Source organism: Rana temporaria, chromosome 4 (genome assembly GCF_905171775.1).
Source record: "Rana temporaria chromosome 4, aRanTem1.1, whole genome shotgun sequence".
NCBI lineage: Eukaryota > Metazoa > Chordata > Amphibia > Anura > Ranidae > Rana > Rana temporaria.
This window is the reverse complement of record NC_053492.1, coordinates 113259583-113281706: the sequence shown is the minus strand read 5'-3', so window position 1 is coordinate 113281706 and position 22124 is coordinate 113259583. Positions and strand designations below refer to the sequence as shown.

Below are 22124 nucleotides of genomic sequence, written 5' to 3'. Positions count from 1 at the left end.
ATGTTATTCATATTATCATTTATTAAAAAATCAATCGTTCTATGTGTGCAGCACAGGATTAATGTGTTTCTATTAGGTCCATAATTTTTGTACAATCATGTGATTAGAGCCCAAGGCTCTAATTGGCTTGTTTTAGAATGTCCTCTGTGCTTTGCGCCCCAAACCCTCCCACTTGTGATTTTAGCGAATCAATATTCACCATTGAGTCACTTCCAGTTTCCGGCATCTGGAGGCTGAAGATTTGGAAACCGAAAAGACCGGGTTAACACGGAAGCCGCGGAGGGGAGCTGTATCAGGAGAGCCTTGACCGTGGTGAGTGGTAATTTGGGAAAAAATGTCCAATCTTCCCAAACTTGGCACATTTAGAGTCACAAGTTCCCTTTTTATACCTATACAGTATACAATGTCCAGTCTTTTGGCAAACATGTCTAAAACACTAGCATTAGATGATGACCAGTGTATACAAGTGGCAACAGCAGTGTAACATGTGTGAGCACTCAGAGGGCATGAAACTGTTATTTTGAGCGGTTTTAAATAATAAGGCAAACTTAGAGCCGATTCACACAGGGGCAACATGACTTCCAGCACGACTTTGGGAGGCAACTTGGACACGACTTGAGTATGAATCATCAGGCAACTTAATGTAAAAAAAGTGATAAGCGCTACACACTGTGACAAGGCTAATAAAGTGAACAGCACAATAACCTTCCAAACTAGCAACAACTAGTATAGACTAGTGAATGTGACATCACATAAAATAAACAGTAATGACTGATGAAACAATAAATCAATAAATAATAATGTGGTTGCAAAAGCGGTAAAAAAAAACAGGAGAACCAATGAATAAATGGAGATGAACAATGTCCTAAATGTAGAGAAAATGTCCTTTAACTGAGGAAACCTATAATAGGCACCAATGGATAATCTTCAAGAAAATGGCTGTGAGTGAATCACAGTACAAAAATACAGAGATATCCATAACCAGTCTCTCAAAACTATCACCTTAATGAAGTAGGATATAGGCATGTAGCATAGGTGTAAGCGTATCCAGAAATGAGCATCAGAATGCTTCCCAAAAATATCCTCTTTAGTGGTCCCTTGCCTCTGTAGCTGACTCTGATCTCAGAATAAATGGCAGATCTATGCAGGTGCTCAATGTTCAACAAGAGCAAGGGGGGGAAGAGAGAGAGAAAAACAGATGCCTCCAATGTTGAAGTAAGTTGAAAAAGGGGGGGGTGCTTTATTCAGGTATAAAAATGAACTCTTACGTCTAGTCAAAGTGACATAGGCAAAAAGTGAACATGGGACGCGGCGTTCACAGCACAGTCTTACGTATCTCTGATGGCCTCCAGCTTGCAGTGGTGTCACGTGGTCCCGAATCCCTACGTCGTTACGTCATGTGTCTCGTGACTTCATCAGGCAACTTACAAGGCAAGTTGCCTCCAGGACAGTACAAGGCAAATTCAAGTCGCCTCCAGGACCGGAGGCTTTCCAGTGGCCAATCAAACAACAATCAGCTCTGTGGGAGGGAGGGGTTTGCCTGAGAAATGTATGTTATCTTCCTGTATTGCTGCTTCAGTTAAGACAGTGATCCGACGTCTGAGGCGACTTCCATTGAAATCAATGGGTACAAGTTGCCTAGAAGTCGGATTGAAGTAGTACAGGAACCTTTTCTGAAGTCGGAGCGACTTCAGTAGTGTACATTAAGACGACTCCCATTCATTTTCTCGACCGCGTGACTTGGGGCAACTTGGGTGACTTGAACTCGGATTCCAGGTCACCCCAGTGTGAACCGGCTCTTACAATTACAAGTCAATTTTTTATTTAGGATATCAGCTTGTACAATGCTCGCGGTATAACATCTTCTTTCATATTATACAAAATTGGGCTTTACTGTTTAGTTTTTTTTATTATTATTTATTAAAGTGTATTTTTTCAAAAAAATTGCATTCGAAAAACCGCTGCGGTGTTACAGAAAATATTGCAACAACCACCATTTTATTCTCTAGGGTCTCTGCAAAAAAAATATATATATCATGTTTGGGTGTTCCAAGTAATTTTCAAGCAGAAAATAATGATTTTTACTTGTAAGCAACAAATGTCAGAAAAGGTTTGGTCTTTAAATGGTTAAACTTCCTTCATCTACACACCAAGTTATTTCCTTTGATCAAAGAATGAAAATTTCTATTTATTTACATGGCAGACTGCCTGGATTTTGTTTTTCCAGCTGTGAGAACTCTCTGCACTTGTTAGGGCCCTTTCACAGGTATGGATCCCGTGAGGATCCGTACCTTTATCACCCGCTTGCTCAGCGGGGATCGCTCCATTGATCCCTGCTGAGCCGGCAGATGACAGGGCGGTCCCTGCACACTGTGACCGCCCTCTCAGATCTCCGCTCTCTTCTATGGGGGGGATCGGATGAACACGGACCGCCTGTCTGTGTTCACCCAATCCGATAACGGATGGAAAAAAGGAAAATTTATTACCAAATACTTACCGTAATTTTCCTTTCCTGATAGGCTCCATGGCAGCATACGTGTGGTTAGCCCCGCCTCCATAACTACCCAATAGGACCCCTCCCCTATAAATCTTAGCTGTGGGCTCTCAGCCTTGTTCCGTAACTATCCTACTCCACGCATTTTGGGAGGGACTCCTGCTGCCATGCAGCCTATCAGGAAAGGAAAATTACGGTAAGTATTTGGTAATAAATTTTCCTTTTTCCTGACTGGCTCCATGGCAGCATACGTGTGGGAAATAACTCACAAAAAGAAACCCGGGTGGGCAAAAAATGCTGAGAACATAAATTTATTTAACACTGTCCACCGACAGCACTTGTAAACCAAAATTTAAGGAAGACAAAGCAGCCGGTTCAATACAGTAGTGAGAGACAAAGGTATTAATTGAAGACCACGAAGCCGCTCTGCATATAACTTCAGGTGCGACATGTCGTGAGGCTGCCCAAGAAGTCGAGATGCTCCTAGTTGAATGTGCAGTTACTGCCTCTGGAGGAGCCAGGCCCTTCTCTTTATATGCCCTCTGGATGGTCTGAACTATCCAAATTGAGATGGATCTGATTGATGCCCGCTTCCCTCTATTCTTCCCATGGAGAAGGACGAAAAGAAAGTCTGTTTGCCTGAAAGAACTTGTCATTTCTAGATATAGATTTAATGTGCGTCCTACATCAAGGGGATGAACACTTTGATCTTCAGACAGCCCAAAGGTGGGCAGGACAATTTCCTGATTTTCATGAAAAATGGATGTCACTTTAGGATTTGAGCCCAGCATAGGAATTAATACTGCTCTGTCAGGAAAGAAGGTCAGGAATGGTTCTTTTGAACCCAGATTTCTTATGTCGGAGATCCTCTTAGCTGAAGTGACTGCAACTAAAAAGATGGTTTTGAGAGTAAGGTCTCTAGCTGAAAGAGGTTTATCCGGATTAGAGCTGATCGAGGTAAGATAGTCCAGAACAAGAGGTAGATCCCATTTGGGGAACCTCGGTTTTCTTTGGGGCCTGAGCCGAATGGCACCTTTGAAAAACTGGCGAACCAGGGAATGGTTAGCCCAAGAGATCCCTGTAAACGCAGAGATGGCTGAGACTTGCACTCGGAGAGAACTGACTGCTAAAGGTAAGACCAAGCCCGTTTGTAGGAAGCTAAGGATATCTTGACCCTCTGGAGAGCTAGGAGGGTTGGACCTCGACGACATGTGGTCTGAAAATTTTGACCAAATACGTTCATACACTCTGTTAGTACTATTTCTTCTGGCGTTAAGCAGGGTTGACATGACTTCTTCTGGACAACCTAGTGCTTTAAGTCTTCCCCTCTCAAGAACCACGCCCTGAGGTGCAGACGAGCTGGACATGGGTGCCATATTGAGCCTTGGGAGAGAAGATCTGGTTTGGGGGGGAGAGGAATTGGGTCCCGATAGCTGAGGAGCGATAGGAGAGAGAACCAGGGCCTGTTTGGCCAAAAGGGGATCACTGCGAGGATTTCCGCATTCTCTGATTTGAGCCGGTGAAGGAACCGAAAGATCACAGGGACTGGTGGAAAGGCGTAAGCTTTTTGAAATCTCCATTGATCCGTGAGAGCGCCTATCCCATAGGCTTGGGGATCCCTGCCCCTCGCATAATACTTCATCAACTTGTGGTTGCGCGCGGACGCAAATAGATCCACTTCTGGGGATATTCCCAAGGTTAGAAGCCAATTGAACACATCTGTGTGTAGGGACCATTCGTTGTTGTCCAACTGGACTCGAGATAAGAAGTCCGCTTGAACATTCTGAATCCCCGGAATGTATACTGCCGAGATGTTGGCCAGATTCTTCTGGGCCCAGTTCATAATTGGTTCCACTTCTCGAAGTAGGGTCCAACTGCGAGTTCCACCCTGTTTCCTTATGTAGGCCACTGCAGTCGTATTGTCCAGCCTGAGCATCACTGAACATTTTGTTAATATATGGCTGAAGGATAGGAGTGCTTGAAAGGCGGCTCGTAGTTCCAGTATGTTGGAAACAATTCCGTGAGAGGGTGTGCTCCATCTGCCTTGAGCTATCTCTGAAAGGCAATGGGCGCCCCAGCCCAGATTGCTGGCATCTGATGTTATTGTAACCCAAGTGATGGGACGAATTGAATGGCAGTTGCGGAGATTCTTCCCCTGAAGCCACCATAGAAGAGATCCTCTCATAGATTGAGTGATCGTGATGCGCTGACTCTTCCTGGAGGAGACCCATTGTTGGAGAAATCCTTTCTGGAATGGACGAGTATGCCACTGGGCCCACTTCACCATTGGAATTGTGGCTGACATGGTACCGATTAACTTCAGACAATGAAGGGCAGATAGCTGAGGAGCAGCGAATGCTTTGCGGATCCTGCCTCTGATCGTGGTAACTTTTTCCTCCGGTAATGAGATGGTGCCTATTGATGTGTTGAAGAGGGCACCCAAAAACACTAGGGTCTGTGATGGGACTAGATGACTTTTCTCCACATTTATTAGCCATCCGAACTCTTGCAGAGTGGTAATTACTAGATCTCTCTGTTCTATCAGATGATTTCTGTCTTGGGCTAGTAGCAATAGATCGTTTAAATAATGATGAAGACGAACTCCTTTCACCCGCAGAAGGGCTACGACAGCTAGCAGGACCTTGGAGAACACCCGGGGTGAGGTCGTGAGGCCAAAGGGTAGGCAGGTGAACTGTAGGTGCTGGTCGCCTACCGAGAAGCGGAGGTATTTTTGAAAACCTATTGCCACCGGAACATGAAAATAAGCGTCTTTCAAATCTATTGACACTAACCAATCCCCTGGATGGACCGACTGTTGGATGGTTAACAGAGATTCCATCTTGAATTTTTCTTTCCGAATAAACCGGTTGAGATGAGTTAGGTCTATTACTGGTCTCCAAGTACCGTTCTTTTTCTGCACTAGAAATAAAGGGGAATACATGCCTTCGCCTCGTTCTGTTCTTGGTACACTGACAGCTGCGCCTTGAATTAATAAAGAGTTCACGTAGGCCAAAAGGATTTGTCTTTTCTCTTCTGTGCCTGGAAGGTTCGTGGGAACAAACCTGAGCCTGGGGACGCTGTTGAAGATCCAAGTGTGGCCTGACGAGACCGTATTGATGGTCCAGAAGTCCTGAATAGAGGCCGCCCAAACATGCCGAAAGTGGGAAAGGCGAGCCCCCACTTGAAATGCTTGGGCGGGCCCAACCTCAAAAAGACTTCGTAGATTCCTGGCTGTTAGAAGTAGTGCCTTTAGTTTGCTTCTTAAAGGGAGGTTGTCTGGACCTCCATGGTCTAGAGAATTCACGACCGGGTCTATAGTTGCGTGCATCCCTCCAGCGATCTGTATTCTGTGGTCTGAAGAAGGTGCGTTTTTGATTCTGTAAACGCCTGTCTTGAGGGAGAAACCCTGACTTACCTCCCGTGGCCCGAGAGATGGCACTATCGAGTTTATTGCCAAAGAGGGACCCGCCCTCAAAGGGAATACGGCACCAAGCCTGCTTTGAGGCTGCATCCGCAGACCATGGATGGAGCCACAAAGCACGGCGGGCAGTGACTGCCGACAACATCACCCTGGCCACTAGGCGAGTAATATCAATAGAGGCCTCCCCCAAGAAAGCAGACGCTAGCCTAATTTCCTGGATAGGAGAATTCTTAGCTGTGTCCTCAGAAATGCTTCTCAAGGAATCATTAACACTGTCAGACCAGGCTTCTAAGGCTTTTGAGGCAGCTGCTATAGCCAAAATGGGTTTACAAGCGGACCCTGCTGTCAAGTAGATTCTCTTTAGGTCCGAATCGATCCGTCTTTCCAAAGGATCTTTAAAAGAAACTGTATCTTCCAAGGGAAGGGTCACATACTTCACCAAACGCATCAACGCTGCGTCCACTGACGGGGCGGCTTCAAGATGGATCACGTCTTCTTGTTTGAAGGGATATAATTTTGTTATCTTCGACTGCATAGAGCCTTTTTTATCAGGTTTACTCCACTCATTGGAAATAATGGCGCCTATCTCCGTAATAAACGGGAAATAATGTCGCTCCTTGTTGAGCTGTTTAAAGAGTTTTCTCTGTTTAGGGGGGGAAGTAGCTGGATCCTCCAAATTCAGGGTTTCCTTAATAGCTTTCACTAAGGCAGGGACTAAGGCATAATCAAAGCCTATTACTGTATCCTCCAATTCTGAACCACTTTCTGAAGGAGAAGCAGCCGACTGGCTGGCCTGAGTGGCTGCGAAGACCTCATGTAGATGTCCCTGATCCAATAAGGGAATCATTGGGTCTATAGGAGAGTCCTGCTGTATTATAGTATCTCTCTCCTGCAGGGATTTATCCACGACCCTCTTGACAAGAGCTTCCAGGTGTTTATCTACACCTCCCCTTTCATTGGCTACTTTAGAGAAACAATGATCACAAAGGGATTTGTTAATAGATAACGAAGCCTTGCACCCCCAGCAAGAATTTTCCAATCTTTCATCATGGGGGGAGAGATGAGGAGTACTTCTACTAGCATGACCAGTTCTGGATGAACTATGGTGTCTGGAGGATGAGTGCCGGTGATGTGACCTAGAAGACCTGCTGTGACCGTGGGACTCATTATGCTGCTGGTCAGACCTAGAAGGGCTGAGATAAAGAGAAGAAGAAACACAAATAGTCACACTATGTCCCTATACTCCACTCACTTCCCCCCCAGCAGGTGCAGAAAAACATAGTTTTCCCCTTAGCCATACCTGTTGAGGGAGGGCTGGCCACTGAGAGGCAAAGAGATGTCTATGCAGCCTTGGATAGACACTGTAACAGGAAAGTGACAAGCTGTCAAGTAGAAACATGAGGAAGGTTTTTAGCCCAAAACCGCACCAGAACACTTACCTAGATGTGGACAGGACAGTACACCGGGAACCGCCGTACGAACGCACGCCCCCGGTGTACACATGTCTCTCGCTCTGTTTTAAAGGCTGGGCGTATGACACCATGACCGCGTCAGCCGTAACCAGTGCGCATGCGCGAGTCGAGTCTCGCGCATGCGCTAGCCAGGCCTCGCTCGCGTGTGAGCCAGGCCTCGCTTCAGTCCTGGTCTGTCTGTGTAGAACGCAGACAGAACCCGGAAGTCAGAGGGAGCGGCGGCTGGAACGCAAGGGAACCAGACGCTCACAGGGCAAGTAAGACTTAACAAACGAGGAAAAAACAAACCACAAACATAAACACTGCTGCCATGAAAAAAGAAACGATACTGCTCACCATCACCACCGTGATCCGTTCGGCCAGGGACATACACCGGTCTTTAGATAAAAGAAGGCTACCTGCACCGCTAGGCATACCAATCTTGCGCAATAGACTCCATAACTTCAGCGCTATTCCATGCATTCCATACCCTGCTTAACAGACAAGGCTTATTGGAGAATTCATTGGCCGAGCTTGATCAAAGGATGAGTTGTGTATATGTTATAAAATTTTTTTTTTTTTTTTTTTGGGTAGAAGAACCAAACACATGGTCCTACGGAGGAGGACAAAAAAGGAACAAGGCTGAGAGCCCACAGCTAAGATTTATAGGGGAGGGGTCCTATTGGGTAGTTATGGAGGCGGGGCTAACCACACGTATGCTGCCATGGAGCCAGTCAGGAAAATAGGATTGTCTGCAGAAACGGACCATAGCGGGGACCGATGAAATCGGATGTTAGCAGATGTTCATTCGCTGACATCCGCAATCCCATAGGGATACATGTATGTCCGTATTTCATCTGAAAACGGATGGATGAAATACGGACAAACGGTACGCTGGTGTGAAAGGGCCCTTAGAAAGATTGTGACATGCTGTTTTGAAGATCGGGAAGGGAAAAAGATTGCGATTTTGATTCTTAACGATTAATCGTGCAGCTCTAGTGCCTACTGGTTGTTGTTTTTTTATATTTGCTGTCAGGTAAATAACATCTTTAAAAAGTGTTTCATACTAATTAGGTCCTTTTTATAAGGCCTGTCAGGTGCATCCTTTGGATCTCAGCAGTGGCGGCTGGTGCTCAAAATTTTGGGGGGGGGGGGCAAACAAATGAAAAAAAAAAAACAATTGCAGCCTCACTGTGCCCATCAAAGGCAGCCACTGTGCCCATCAAAGGCAGCCACTGTGCCCATCAAAGGCAGCCACTGTGCCATGCCATCAATTGTCGCCACTGTGCTATCAATTGTCGCCACTGTGCCATCAATTGTCGCCACTGTGCCATGCCAAACGCAGCCACTGTACCATCAAACGCAGCCACTGTGCCATCAACTGTCGCCACTGTGCCCATCAATTGTCACCACTGTGCCCATCAATTGTCACCACTGCACCCATCAATTGTCACCACTGTGCCATGCCAAACGCAGCCACTGTGCCATCAAACGCAGCCACTGTGCCATGCCATCAATTGTTACCACTGTGCCCTCATCAATTGTCGCCACTGTGCCCACATCAATTGTCGCCACTGTGCTCACATCAATTGTCGCCACTGTGCCCACATCAATTGTCCCCACTGTGCCCACATCAATTGTCCCCACTGTGCCCACATCAATTGTCCCCACTGTGCCCACATCAATTGTAGCCACTGTGCCCACACCACCGCTGGCTCTGATAGGCACTTCCGCACAGCCAACCAGCTGACGTTATTCAGATAGCCGGCGCCCTATGTCTGGTTATCTGAATAGACCAGCGGCAGCTGGCCACAATAACATACACTCATGCAATGCAGAATGACATTTTAAAAGCCTTAAAGGGCCCGTTTTTTTTTTTTAATGATTACAAGAGGGGGGCGGCTCCCGGGCGCCCCCTATGGACGGGCCGCCACTGGATCTCAGCAGGAGATTCTTGCAGCAAGGATGACAGAGTCATGCGAATAGCAGCAGCCTATATAAATGAATGACATGCTGACAGCGGCTTCTGCTGTTCATATGTAGCCACACACAAGTGATTACCTATGGATGTCCAAGCCTGGACGTAGTTATTATACAATTTTTGTGTAGTCTTGAGTGAGTAACTTGTATAGCGCTACAAATGCGAACTAAATCACCTTAAGGCGCTTTAGTTCGCATTTGGTAGCACATGTGGTAGCAGGGATCCTGTAGATGATCTATGAGTCAAGAAGGAAGCATCTACAGTCTCCAAGATGTGGAGTCTAAACTCCAAACCAGGCCACAAAGTCATGTTTCAGCAAGTTTCTAGGCAACAAATATTTTGCATCTAGTTTTCTTACACAGAATAAGTGATTTAAAAGATACATTATTACATAGCTCCCAACGGTCCCTGATTTTGAGGGACTGTCCCTGATTTGGAGCAATGTCCCTCTGTCCCTCATTCCTCCTCATTTGTCCCTCATTTTGGTCTGATCTATACAGATGTATATAAAATGCACTTTTTATCTACCAAAAAGTGTTTCCCAGAGCTAAACCTTTCATCTGATCTCTAAATTGCTGTATTTGTAAATTCCAAAAGCCAATATAAAGGAATAGTAATGGTAAAACAAGCACTTGTGGGTTTAACTAATCTTGTTTTTTTTTTTTTGTACAATTCTCCTTTAAGGGGGTGTGGCAAGGGGTGTGTCCTATGCCTGCATACTTTTTCTGGTAGGTGTCCCTCATTCCCATCTCAAAAAGTTGGGAGGTATGTTATTACATGAGTGTATATAGTATAGATTGCAGGCTAGCATGGGGTGGCTTTCTAGGTCTGCTGTAGTCCAATAAAATGCTGATATTTATATTTTGTACTAGAAGACATTTATGGTACTAAAGTTTGTAATGCTGATCATACCTTATATAACATTCACAAAGATTGTTTGTGAGGATTATGAGGTGTTTGTGAGCTTACTCATTTGTATCTAAAGACCTAGGATCGCTTGTGCCTTTTTAAACCATATTTTCTCGTATTATTTGTAGGTCCTGCCTGATGCTTTCCAGTGCTACACAATAATTGTGCGTTATTGTTCCTATTCACAAGGCAAGCCTATGAAATGGTTCTCATTGAAAACAATGCACTGTACAGCTGATATCTTATCCCAACAAATGTCAAGGCAATCTTTTTATTCCACAGTGTTTACAGATTCTGTCACCATATGTGAATTATTCAACCACAAAACAAACTGGGTTGAAATCATTTAACAAAAACTCCAGTCTGTCCCCCGACAACCAATTATTTCTTGATTTCCGAAATTATTGTGTCAAAAGTCATGAGTGAACCTCTGGGAGTCTACTTTCCAAAAAGGAGCCATTATGGGGGTGCTTGTGTTGTCCTAACAGTGATTACTAAATTGCATCAAAAGAAAGCTCTACCTGGTGAATGATATCAAATTTATTGGAGTTCATGGGGAGATGTACTAAAACTAGTGCACTCGGAATCTGGTGAGGCTGTGCATGGTAGCCAATCGGCTTCTAAATTCAGCTTGTTCAATTCAGTTTTGACAATAAAACCTAGAGCTGATTGGTTTCTATGCAGAGCTGGACCAGATTTTGCACGCTCATTTTTTAGTAAATCATTCTTTTTTTATAATTGCTTCTTTTCTTTATTATAACGAATTACACCACATACACAAAAAAAAAGAAGAGACATAAACAAATAACAATGACAAAGGAAAAATAAAAAGACATCTCCATACATATTTAAATAAAAATACCTACATACATTACATTACCCCCCCCCCCCATGAGCACCATCGGATTATGTCTCCCGCCTGTCAGGGAGAGAGGAGCTCCACGTCCTGTCAGGGAGAGAGGAGACCGATCTGTGTCCCTTGTACATAGGGACACAGCATCGGTCACCTCCCCCAGTCAGTCCCCTCCCCCCACACAGTTAGAACACACCCAGGATACACATTTAACCCCTTCCTCACACCCTAGTGTTAACCCCTTCACTGCCAGTCACATTTATACAGTAATTAGTGCATTTGTATAGCACTAATCACTGTATAAATGTGAATGGTCCCAAAATTGTGTCAAAAGTGTCCGATATGTCCGCCGCAATATCGCAGGCCTGACAAAAAAAAATCTCAGATCGACGCCATTACTAGTAAAAAAAACCAAAAAAACATAAATCTATCCCCTATTTTGTTGGCGCGATCCCCTATTTTGTTGGTGAGATATTGAGGGTCTTGACAGACCCCTGATATTTCCTCTTTGAGACAGAGAAAGAGACTAAGAACACAGATTCCCCAGTACCTTTCTCTGCAGCCTCAGCTGCACTGTAGATGAATGTAAAGGACACAGCGGCTCCTCTCCATTCATAAACTGAGACATTGTAACACAGTTACTATGCTCAGTTATGAATGGACAGTCAGTGATCAATGGCTGTTCTTTCGGTAAAGGGCTCCTTCCTCCGCTCTCTTCTGAGAGATCGATGACAGAGGGGGTGGAGGAGCATGGCAGGGGTCCAGAGCGGTACACAGAGGGGAGTGGAGCACGGCGGGGGACCGGAGTGGAGCACGGCGGGGGACCGGAGTGGAGCACGACAGGGGACAGGAGCGGAGCACAGCGGGGGACACGAGCGGAGCACGACGGGGGACACGAGCGGAGCCCCGAGGGGAACCGGAGCAGTATATGGGGGACAGGAGCGGAGCACGGAGGGGGACACGAGCAGAGCACGACGGGGGACAGGAGCGGAGCACCGAGGGGAACCGGAGCAGTACATGGGGGACAGGAGCGGAGCGCGGCGGGGGACACGAGCGGAGCACGATGGGGGACACGAGCAGAGCACTGACGGGGGACAGGAGCGGAGCACCGAGGGGAACCGGAGCAGTACATGGGGGACAGGAGCGGAGCACGGAGGGGGACCGGAGTAGTACATGGGGGACAAAAGCGGTACATGGCGGGGGACAGGAGCGGTACACAGCGGGGGATACATGGCGGGGGACATGAGCAGAGCAGAGCACGGACAAAGTATTACAAAGTATCGGATTAGGCATCAAAGCATTTGCCCGAGTACTCGGGCAAATGCTCGGTATCGGGACAACCCTAGTTATTACGTTCCCTTTTCAATAGTTAAAGCTCTTAGAAACAAGACCCTCTGATCCCTCTCAGATTGAATTGTATTGCAAGTGTACTGTCTGCCTATGTTTTGTAAAGTGCTGTGCAAAATGTTAAAATAAAGATAATATGTGATCATTCTCCTTACATGAATGGTATCATTTTATAAAAATAGTGCTGGGAAGAAGATTCTAAGCTGGATAGAGAAACCTCAGATGCAGACGTTGCTACAAGCACTAAGCACTGTGTTTAGCTTTTAAATCATAATTTTAGACGGATTTTCCTGTTTATGGCCATCATAAGTATTACGCAGTCCTATAAACTTGTGTTCTCATCAACATCCAGACAGGTTATTTGTAGATTTCTCCTGATAAGTTTCCATTTGGATGGTATAATTAGGTTTATTGTCCTGTACATCCACACAAGAACACTGAGACCAAATACAATTGTGAAATGTCCTTTTAGATAACAATTCTCTTCAAGAAATTATAATTCCTGTTATAATATAAGACAACGAACAGGTGGAATCAGCTATAGAACTGTGTGTAAATATTCTAAAAGTGAACAGGATAAAGTCCACAAGGATCTGCAGTCAGTCACATATTCATTTTGCCAGCTTGACATTCTTAGGCCTCGTACAGACGAGCGGACATGTCCGATGAAAACAGTCCGCGGACCGTTTTCATCGGACATGTCCGCTGGGATCATTTGGTCTGATGGCTGTACACACCATCAGACCAAATTCCCCGCGGACAGGATACGCGGTGACGTTGCAGCGACGATGACGCGGCGACGTACGCGACCCTGGAAGTTCAATGCTTCCACGCATGCGTCGAATCACTTTGACGCATGCGAGGGATTTTGGCCGAGCGGACATGTCCGATGAGTCGTACTGACCATCGGACATGTCCGACGGACATGGTTCCAGCGGACATATTTCTTAGCATGCTAAGAAACATTTGTCTGCTGGAAATCTGTCCGGTCGGCCGTAAAATTTTCCGGTCGGCCCTACACACGACCGAACATGTCCGCGGAAACTGGTCCGCGGACCAGTTTCAGCAGACATGTTCGGTCGTGTGTACGAGGCCTTATAGGTCCATATATACACCAGACATACATTAAATACAGAATCACACATGCAGCTTATCTCTTCCAAAAAGTACAGCAACACAATCAGATTAGCAAGGCAACACAAGGGCAAAAAGTACATAGTATGCAAATTGATACAACAAATGTATATAATATGCAAACTGTTACAAACTATCTGTGCACAGACACATAAAAGACAGGAACACTGAAAGATAAACTGAAGTCTTTTGAAAAACAAAGTCTACTATAACCAGCATAACTTGTAATATTTATTGATATCTGCAACAGTATTTGATACAGATTAGATAGTAAACAGGAACAATATGTAATGCCAGTGGCGGTGCGTCCATAGTGGGCACAGGAGCGCCGCCCCCTCTTTCTCCTGCACCCACCAATCAATACATACATTCATGCATTGCATGAATGTATGAATTGTCACCGGCGCTGCTGCCACCCACTATTTAGATGGCCGGCCCCCTGGCAAGCGCCGGCCATCTGAATTACAGCGGTGATCGGCGGTGGGTGTGTTTTGAAAGTGCCTATCAGAGCCAGCGCTTCCCGATTACAGCCTGTGGGCTGTAATCGGCTTCCAAATAGTTAATCATAGGGTGCACAGCCACACGCCTCTCAGCCAATCAGGTTCACCGGGACTGGTTTCCGGTAACCTAATTGGCTGAAGCGACATCGAGGGCGGGAGAAGACATTGAGGGAAGGTGGAGGTCTGGAGGAGGATGGCTGACCCGAGAAAGTTAAAGGTGGCCATACACGATACGAATTTCGAAATCATTTTCTTTCGAAAATTGTATCAAAGAATTTTCGTACGAATTTCGCACTGTTAGTGGGGCTGCAGCAACAGCCGATTTTCGTGCGGCAAACAAATTTGAGAAATCCGACATGTTAGAAATTTTCGGAAAAACAAACAATTTTCTGATCAATGATGGGAGAATCGTGCGAGAAATGTAATAGAAAAAAAAATGTGCATGTGCAAGAAAAGAAAATTCCCAGAGAGAAACAAATATTTACGGAGAGAAAAGAATATTCCCGGCAACATGAAGGTTTGGTCGGCCAAATTTCGAAAATCAATGGTGGCATCATCGGATCACAAAAAAAACGAACGTTCTGATTTTGAAAAGAAAATTTGTTCGAAATTCAACCGTGTATGGCCTTTAGTACCAGGCGGGGGGGGGGGGGGGGGGGATGGCGGTTTATGTGGGGGCACTTGATGGCATGGCACAGTGGTGACAATTGATGGCATGGTACAGTGGTGACAATTGATGGCATGGCACAGTGGCGACAATTGGTGGCATGGCATAGTGGTGACAATTGATGACATGGCACAGTGGCTACAATTGATGGCATGGCACAGTGGCTACAATTGATGGCATTGCACAGTGGTGACAATTGATGGCAGTGGCTGCGTTTGATGGCACAGTGATGACAATTGATGGCATGGCACAGTGGTGACAATTGATGGCACAGTGGCTGCGTTTGATGGCACAGTGGCGACAATTGATGGCATGGCACAGTGGCGACAATTGATGGCATGGCACAGTGGCGACAAATGATGGCACAGTGGCGACAATTGATGGGCACAGTGGCTGCGTTTGATGGCACAGTGGCGACAATTGATGAGCACAGTGGCTGCGTTTGATGGGCACGGTGAGGCTGCAATTGATGGGGTTTTTTTTTTTTTTTGCACCCCCCCCAAATTTGGAGCACCAGCCGCCACTGTGTAATGCCTAATAGAGTTTGCTCATTCAAACAACTGTAAATCTGAGAATGGTCCTTGTGCTGTCCCAGTGCCATATCTGGCTGGCTTTGGAGCAAGTAGGAGTGAACATAACTTGCAACATAGGACATGGAATTGTTGCAGAATGTTGCCCTCCAGCCCCATTCCGTTTGCCTCTTTATTTCTACTTTGTGCCAAGCCTGGGATTGCAGAAAAGCACTTGAAGCTTACACTCACCAGCCACTTTATTAGGTACACCTTGCTAGACCCCCAGAACTGCATTAATTCTTTGTGGCATAGATTCAACAAGGTTTTAGGAACATTCCTTAGAGATATTGGTCCATATTGACATGATAACATCACACAGTTGCTGCAGATTTGTCAGCTGCACATGCATGATGTGAATCTCCCATCCCATCACATCCCAATGATGCTCTATTGGATTGAGATCTGGTGAATGTGAGGGCCATTGGGGTACAGAGAGCTCATTGTCATGTCCAAGAATCCAGTCCTACCGCATCTGGTGTAAACAGGCCCTTCTGGTATCTTCACTCTGGATGGAGGAGCAACAGAGATACCCTTGGACAGCAGCATTGTCATTCTGGGCAGAAGATAGTATTAGATGTACTAACACATTTACATGGACTTGAGCATGCAAACGCCGCGATCTCCGTGAGCGCACCCGCGGACACGATCGCCGCGGCATACCTGCGATCGTCTCACGGACAGATAGAATGGGGAGATGTTAGTGTAGACACAACATCTCCCCGTTCTGCCTAGTGACACTGTCACTGATCGTGTTCCCTGTCATCGGCAACACGATCAGTGACGTGTCACAGCAAGCCACGCCCCCCTACAGTAAGAATTACTCCTTAGGGAACACTTAACCCCTACAGCACCACCTAGTGGTTAACCCCTTCACTGCCAGTGTCATTTTCACAGTAACCAGTGCATTTTTATAGCACTGATCGCTGTAAAAATGACAATGGTCCCAAAAATGTTTCAAAAGTGTCCAATGTGTCCGCCATAATGTCGCAGTCACGATAAAAATCGCAGATCGCCACATTTACTAGTAAAAAAAAAATATTAATAAAAATGCTATAAAACTATCCCCTGTTTTGTAGACGCGATAACTATTGCACAAACCAATCAATAAACGCTTATTGCAATTTTTTTACCAAAAATATGTAGAAGAATACATATCGACCTAAACTGAGGAAAAAAAACGTTTTTTTATATCTTTTTGGGGGATATTTATTATCGCAAAAAGTTAAAAATATTGCATTTTTTTTTAATTATCGCTTTATTTTTGTTTATAGCGCAAAAAATAAAAACCGCAGAGGTGATCAAATACCACCAAAAGAAAGCTCTATTTGTGGGGGAAAAAAGGACGTCAATTTTGTTTGGGAGCCACGTCGCACGACCCCGCAATTGTCAGTTAAACCGACGCAGTGCCGAATCGCAAAAAGTGGCCTGGTCCTTTAGCTACAAAATGGTCCGGGGCTTAAGTGGTTAATTAACGTTTAACATGGTACAACATTCTACTACTGATCAATAATCCTAGAAGAGCATATACATAACAGACCTACCTACATCGCTGCATAGTATGTCAGCAACCATATCCTCTCTCTCTCTCTTTCTCTCTCTCTCTCTCTCTCTCTCTATCTATCTATCTATCTATCTATCTATCTATCTATCTATATATATATGTATATAGCAGTGCGCCTTGAGTTATGGAAATGCTGCCTATATGAAACCAAACAACTATGCAAATCCAATAATCCAATAATAGACCCAACACTTTCCATAAAATATTGCCACCTATACTGACCTTCGCACAGACAATTATCACTCTGGATGATGAAATGCATTCTTGTGTTCAGCTTATGCAAATAAGCATCATCCTGGACTGGGCAGAGATTGGACCTAGCGCTCTATTTCTATTGGACCAAAAACAGATTACGATCTATTACTGCTGGAAACATTAGAACATTTCTGCCCAATGACTTACCTGACGCTGCATAATATGGAATGAGCTAAGAGGCTGGTCTGGTCATCTTACATAGTGATTGAAGAGTAAGCAGCTTGTGATGAAGTATGTCAGAATCCTCCCAGTTTTGGGATGGACATGGACAATAGTTGACACAAGGCCCTCTGCTGGAATTTACACATTGTATAATAAGTCTGAGGAAACAGTACTGGGGTGTAGATATTAATGCTGGCAAGGCAAAGTCAGCAAGATGCAAAGTCCACAGTAATAGTCTTAAATGTTGGCATTTTAATGTTCAAACTCCCACCCGACAAAGGCAAATGAATTGTGTGGATACAGGATCACTTCTGTGAAAGACGAGGCATTGACAATGATTTCCTAGACTTTTATGTGTCTCTAACAGCTAAATGACTTTATGGTCTCTTATCTCTGGAGATAAACTGCTTTCAGGCACCTTGTTTTCTACTGTGTGGCTTAAATGATCTAATCTAGAACCTGCTGTCTGCTAAACAATTTTCGGACAACATAATAAATGTATTCATAGATCTTAGCAAATACCATAGAGGGGGGAACATAGCTGTCCCCAAACACATGTAACATAGTAATCACTTTAAAGGCTCCGAAGGGCCCCTGGTTATTCATGATCCTGATACAGCATACTCTTCCACTAGGGCAAAAGCTTCCTTTACTAATTTACTAATATTATTGCCAAAGTATGATTTTTCTTTTTTTAAATTATAAGGTAGCATACTGCTTTCAGGAATTATCTGCAACAGATCCTTTGAGATTTCCCTCTCCCAACCACAAATCTGCTTAGCTCCACTATGTTCCCACTTGCACCCAAGCTTTTACTCTCTTTTTATTAGGTCTCTGTAACGGAATGGCCCGTGATACCCAGAGACTTTTGAAGGATGCGGGGTACTCCTGTGCCAGCTTCACTAATGACTGAGAAATGATATCTCGGATTACATGCGATGGGACAGTAATGATAATTCATGTATTGCAGGATATCTTGACTTATTACAGGTGGTTTATTCTGACCCCAACAGGTCAATAGGACAGTGATTCATTCAATGTGGTACATAGACTGTTGAGGTGTTAATTGAGTCTGGCTCCTAAGATATTTCATTGTGCTATGCTAACTAGCCCTGTGTTGTGTGGAAGTTCTATTGATGCTAATATGTGTTGTGAGTTAACACACTCCAAAAGTCCTGATGTCAGCTATAGTAATTGATTCATGTAGATTCGGTGCCAGAATGTCTGTCTGGGATGTGGATTGAGGGGAACTCATTAAGCACCCATTGTGTGATGTTTTGGGTGGAGTGTTTCATTGTCCCTGTGATTACTGCAGCATGCTTTCTAACTGTATAAAAAGCTGAGAGTTTACCATTAAAGCATTCATTCGTTTTGGAACCAGAAACAGAGCTGTGTGTCTCGTTTGTCTGGGGAATTCTAATGGATTGTGTCTGCTGGATTGTTGGAGTGTCGGATAAGCTGTCTTGGGTTGGTGGAATGGAACCTTTCGCCGGCATCATCGCCCGCACGGCCACCCTCGTTTGTGGTGGTCCCAAGTCACCCCCCCTGGGTGTATTTCCGGCGTTTTTTGGTGTTTCTTCACCCCCGCGGCAGCCTGCTCCTTTTCGCGGCCGCCGCACCTTAGGAAAGTCCGCGGCTTCAGCCGCGGCCTACCGGCGCGCCGTTCGTTTCTCCCTACACTAACTTCCAAAAGCACAGATCGCTCTGGATTTTCACCCCCACACCCCCAGAGGTCCCCTGTTCAGCAACTTCATCGGTAAAATATTGCTTTACCAAGCTGACAGCCCCCCCCCCAGCCTGGGTCCTGTGCTTTGCCTGGCGGCCATTTTTTGGTACACCCCAGCAGCAGTGACACCCAGCATCCCCCCCCCTTTCCCCCTCCATAGCCGTCAGTCTTTTGATCCAGGGTTTTGATCCGATCGCCTTCAGGGATCAGGAAGGAATTTTTTTCCCTGCCGCAGCACATTGGCCAGCTTGCCCAGGTTTTTTTTTGCCTTCCTCTGGACCAAACTTAATTCCCCTTGAGCAAGGATTCTGCGAATCCTCTCTCACCCTACACCCGCACTCCCGCCCACGGTGACTGGCAACAATGGTTAAGTTGCGATACTCTGCAGAAACCATTTGGGGTCTGAGACAATTCGCAACTACATTACCTGCCGCCACCACAATAGCCTTAAAATCAGATCAACTTTTGAGATTCGATCATCGATCGATCATCAAAAATTTCAATCATTCAACACAGCTCAAGCACATATCATGTGCTTTGCTTAACACTAGATCGGCAGTTAAACACCGATCAGAAATCCATGATTTCTTACTACAAAACGATCTAGACTGCCTCTTTATTACGGAAAGTTGGCTGTCGGACGATTGCAACACCATTCTCGGAGAACTGGTACCAGCAAACTACCGCATCTTAACGGAAAATAGAATAGGGCAAAGGGGAGGAGGCCTGGCGGTGATTCATAAGTCGCATATTGCAATCACTAAACCGGTCCTTCAAAATCCTCTACCTTTTATGGAAACCCTTACGCTTCAACTTCAAGCTCACTCTCAGGAGACCGTTCACATTCTCCTCTGCTATAGGCCCCCTGGGCCCAAATCGCAGTTGATTTCAGCATTAACGGAGTTCATTTCCACCTACTCCCTTAACAGCAATCATCTTTTGCTGCTCGGGGATTTCAATTTGTGGGCAAACTCCTCACAGGATCCCATCGCGGACACCTGCATCGACCACCTGGAAGGATTAGGACTTCAACAACTTATACGCGGACCAACGCATGCTTCAGGTCACACACTCGACCTAATTTTCAGACAAAATCTGAAAATAAACATTTTGGGAAATGAACCTTTGCCATGGACAGACCACCATGCAATCAGCTTCATAATTCCCAGAACTCCACTAGTCATGAAAGTACCCAAGCCGGTGACAATACACTGGGCTAGATCTCAGAAGAAGCTCCACTCGGAACTCTTCAGATCTACCCTGGGAAACCGAATTGGGGCTATTCCTCCTCAGCTAGCAGCCTCAGATACTTTGGATGCCATAAATGCAGCTCTGCTACAGTCAGCCGACTTAGCAGCACCAAAGCGCAAACTCCGCAGCCGGGCAAAAAAGTCCAGCTGATTCAATAACCAGCTGTCGCTATTGAAGCAAGAGCGCAGAAGGGCGGAAGCCGCCTGGAAAAGAAGTCCTTCAGAAGACCGCCTCAACTTCTACAAAGCAGTAACAACACGATATCACAAGGAAATTTTCAAAGCCAAAAAACTTCACTTCTCCATGGTGATTAACAACGCAATGAATCGCCCACGCGAACTCTTCAGGATGGTCACCCAGACCATGAATCCGGGATGTCTAGAAGTCCCCACTTCAGACACCCAAGAGTTCTGCAATGAACTATCGGATTTCTTCATCAACAAAATTGAAAAAATTCGGGTAAGTATTCGGCAAAACAATACTCCACTCAGCCCCTTCTTCAATCAAAACAACGACGGAACGCCTCTACAATCAACTAAGTTCACTTTGGAACCCATCTCCATCGATACCACAAAAAAATTCATTGGTGCACTGCGCAACAGCACAGCACCCAATGACATCATTCCCACCAAGCTACTGAAGGAATGTGCCGACGTCCTGGCGCCTCCGATCACGCAGCTTATAAATCAGTCATTTAAGGAAGGCATAGTGCCTTCCCTGCTGAAAGAGGGCACAATCCTGCCGATCTTGAAAAAACCTAATTTGGATCCTATGGACCCAACTCACCGCCGTCCCATAACAAGTCTAAATGCTCTGTCCAAGATAATGGAGAAAGTGGTGGTAAATCAGCTGCAACAGCATCTGGACACCCACAACCTACTCGATCCATTTCAATCCGGGTTCCGTCCCGGACACGGGACAGAAACGGCCTTACTTAAAATATGGGACGATGCGCTCGAGGCCGCAGACGAAGGAGAATCGTGTCTCCTGGTTCTGCTGGACCTAAGCGCAGCTTTTGACACAGTAGACCATAAATTGCTACTGAGACGACTAACAGAAGTCGCCGGAGTCTCAGAAGATGCCTTACCATGGTTCTCCTCTTTTCTCGGAAACCGATCACAAACAGTGAAACTGGGATCCTTCACGTCAGATAAACGCACGGTGTCATGTGGGGTCCCCCAAGGATCCCCCCTATCACCGGTGCTGTTTAATATCTATCTTCGTCCTCTCTTTGATATTATCAGTAGCCATGAACTACTCTATCACTCTTATGCAGACGACACGCAGTTGTATTTTCGCATCTGCCATAAAAAGGATCATCATCTCAGATTAGAGAAATGTCTCTCTTCAATAGAAAACTGGATGACTAAGAGTTATCTCAAACTCAATAGTGCTAAAACAGAACTCTTTATCTTCGATGCCAGTCGGAAGAAACAACCGACAACAAACTGGACACCATCTCCCATCCTGGGACAAATCATCTCCCCTAGCTCCAAAGTCAAAAGTCTGGGAGTCACGTTTGACACCTTCATGACAATGGACGCACAAATAGGGTCAGTAGTCAGCGGGGCGCACCATTTGATGCGCCTACTACGCAGACTGATTCCATTTATCCCCAAAGAAGACGTAGCAGTCGTGGTGGGAACTATCGTGAATTCCAGACTGGACTATGCAAATGCCCTTTACCTCGGGCTACCCAAGTACCAAATCGCTCGTCTTCAAGTCGTACAGAATACGGCCGCTAGACTGGTGACTGGGAAAAAATCTTGGGAATCAATCTCACCTTCACTGAGATCCCTTCACTGGTTGCCAGTGAAAGACAGAATTGCATTCAAAGCAC

General features: G+C 45.5%; 1 protein-coding gene across 3 annotated transcripts in view; it reads right to left on the bottom strand.

The window, feature by feature from the left end:
- SLC16A14 (solute carrier family 16 member 14) overlaps positions 1-22124 on the bottom strand; it is a 66502-nt gene that overhangs the window by 32140 nt on the left and 12238 nt on the right. Inside the window, exon 1 of one of the 3 annotated variants that reach the window (XM_040348812.1) lies at positions 17293-17973. The exons of the other annotated variants lie outside the window; for them this stretch is intronic. Within the exon in view, the coding sequence (XP_040204746.1) occupies positions 17293-17304 (12 nt within the window). The 5' untranslated portion in view covers positions 17305-17973. Of the gene's footprint in view, positions 1-17292; positions 17974-22124 lie in introns of those variants that run through there. 3 annotated transcript variants of the gene reach the window in all.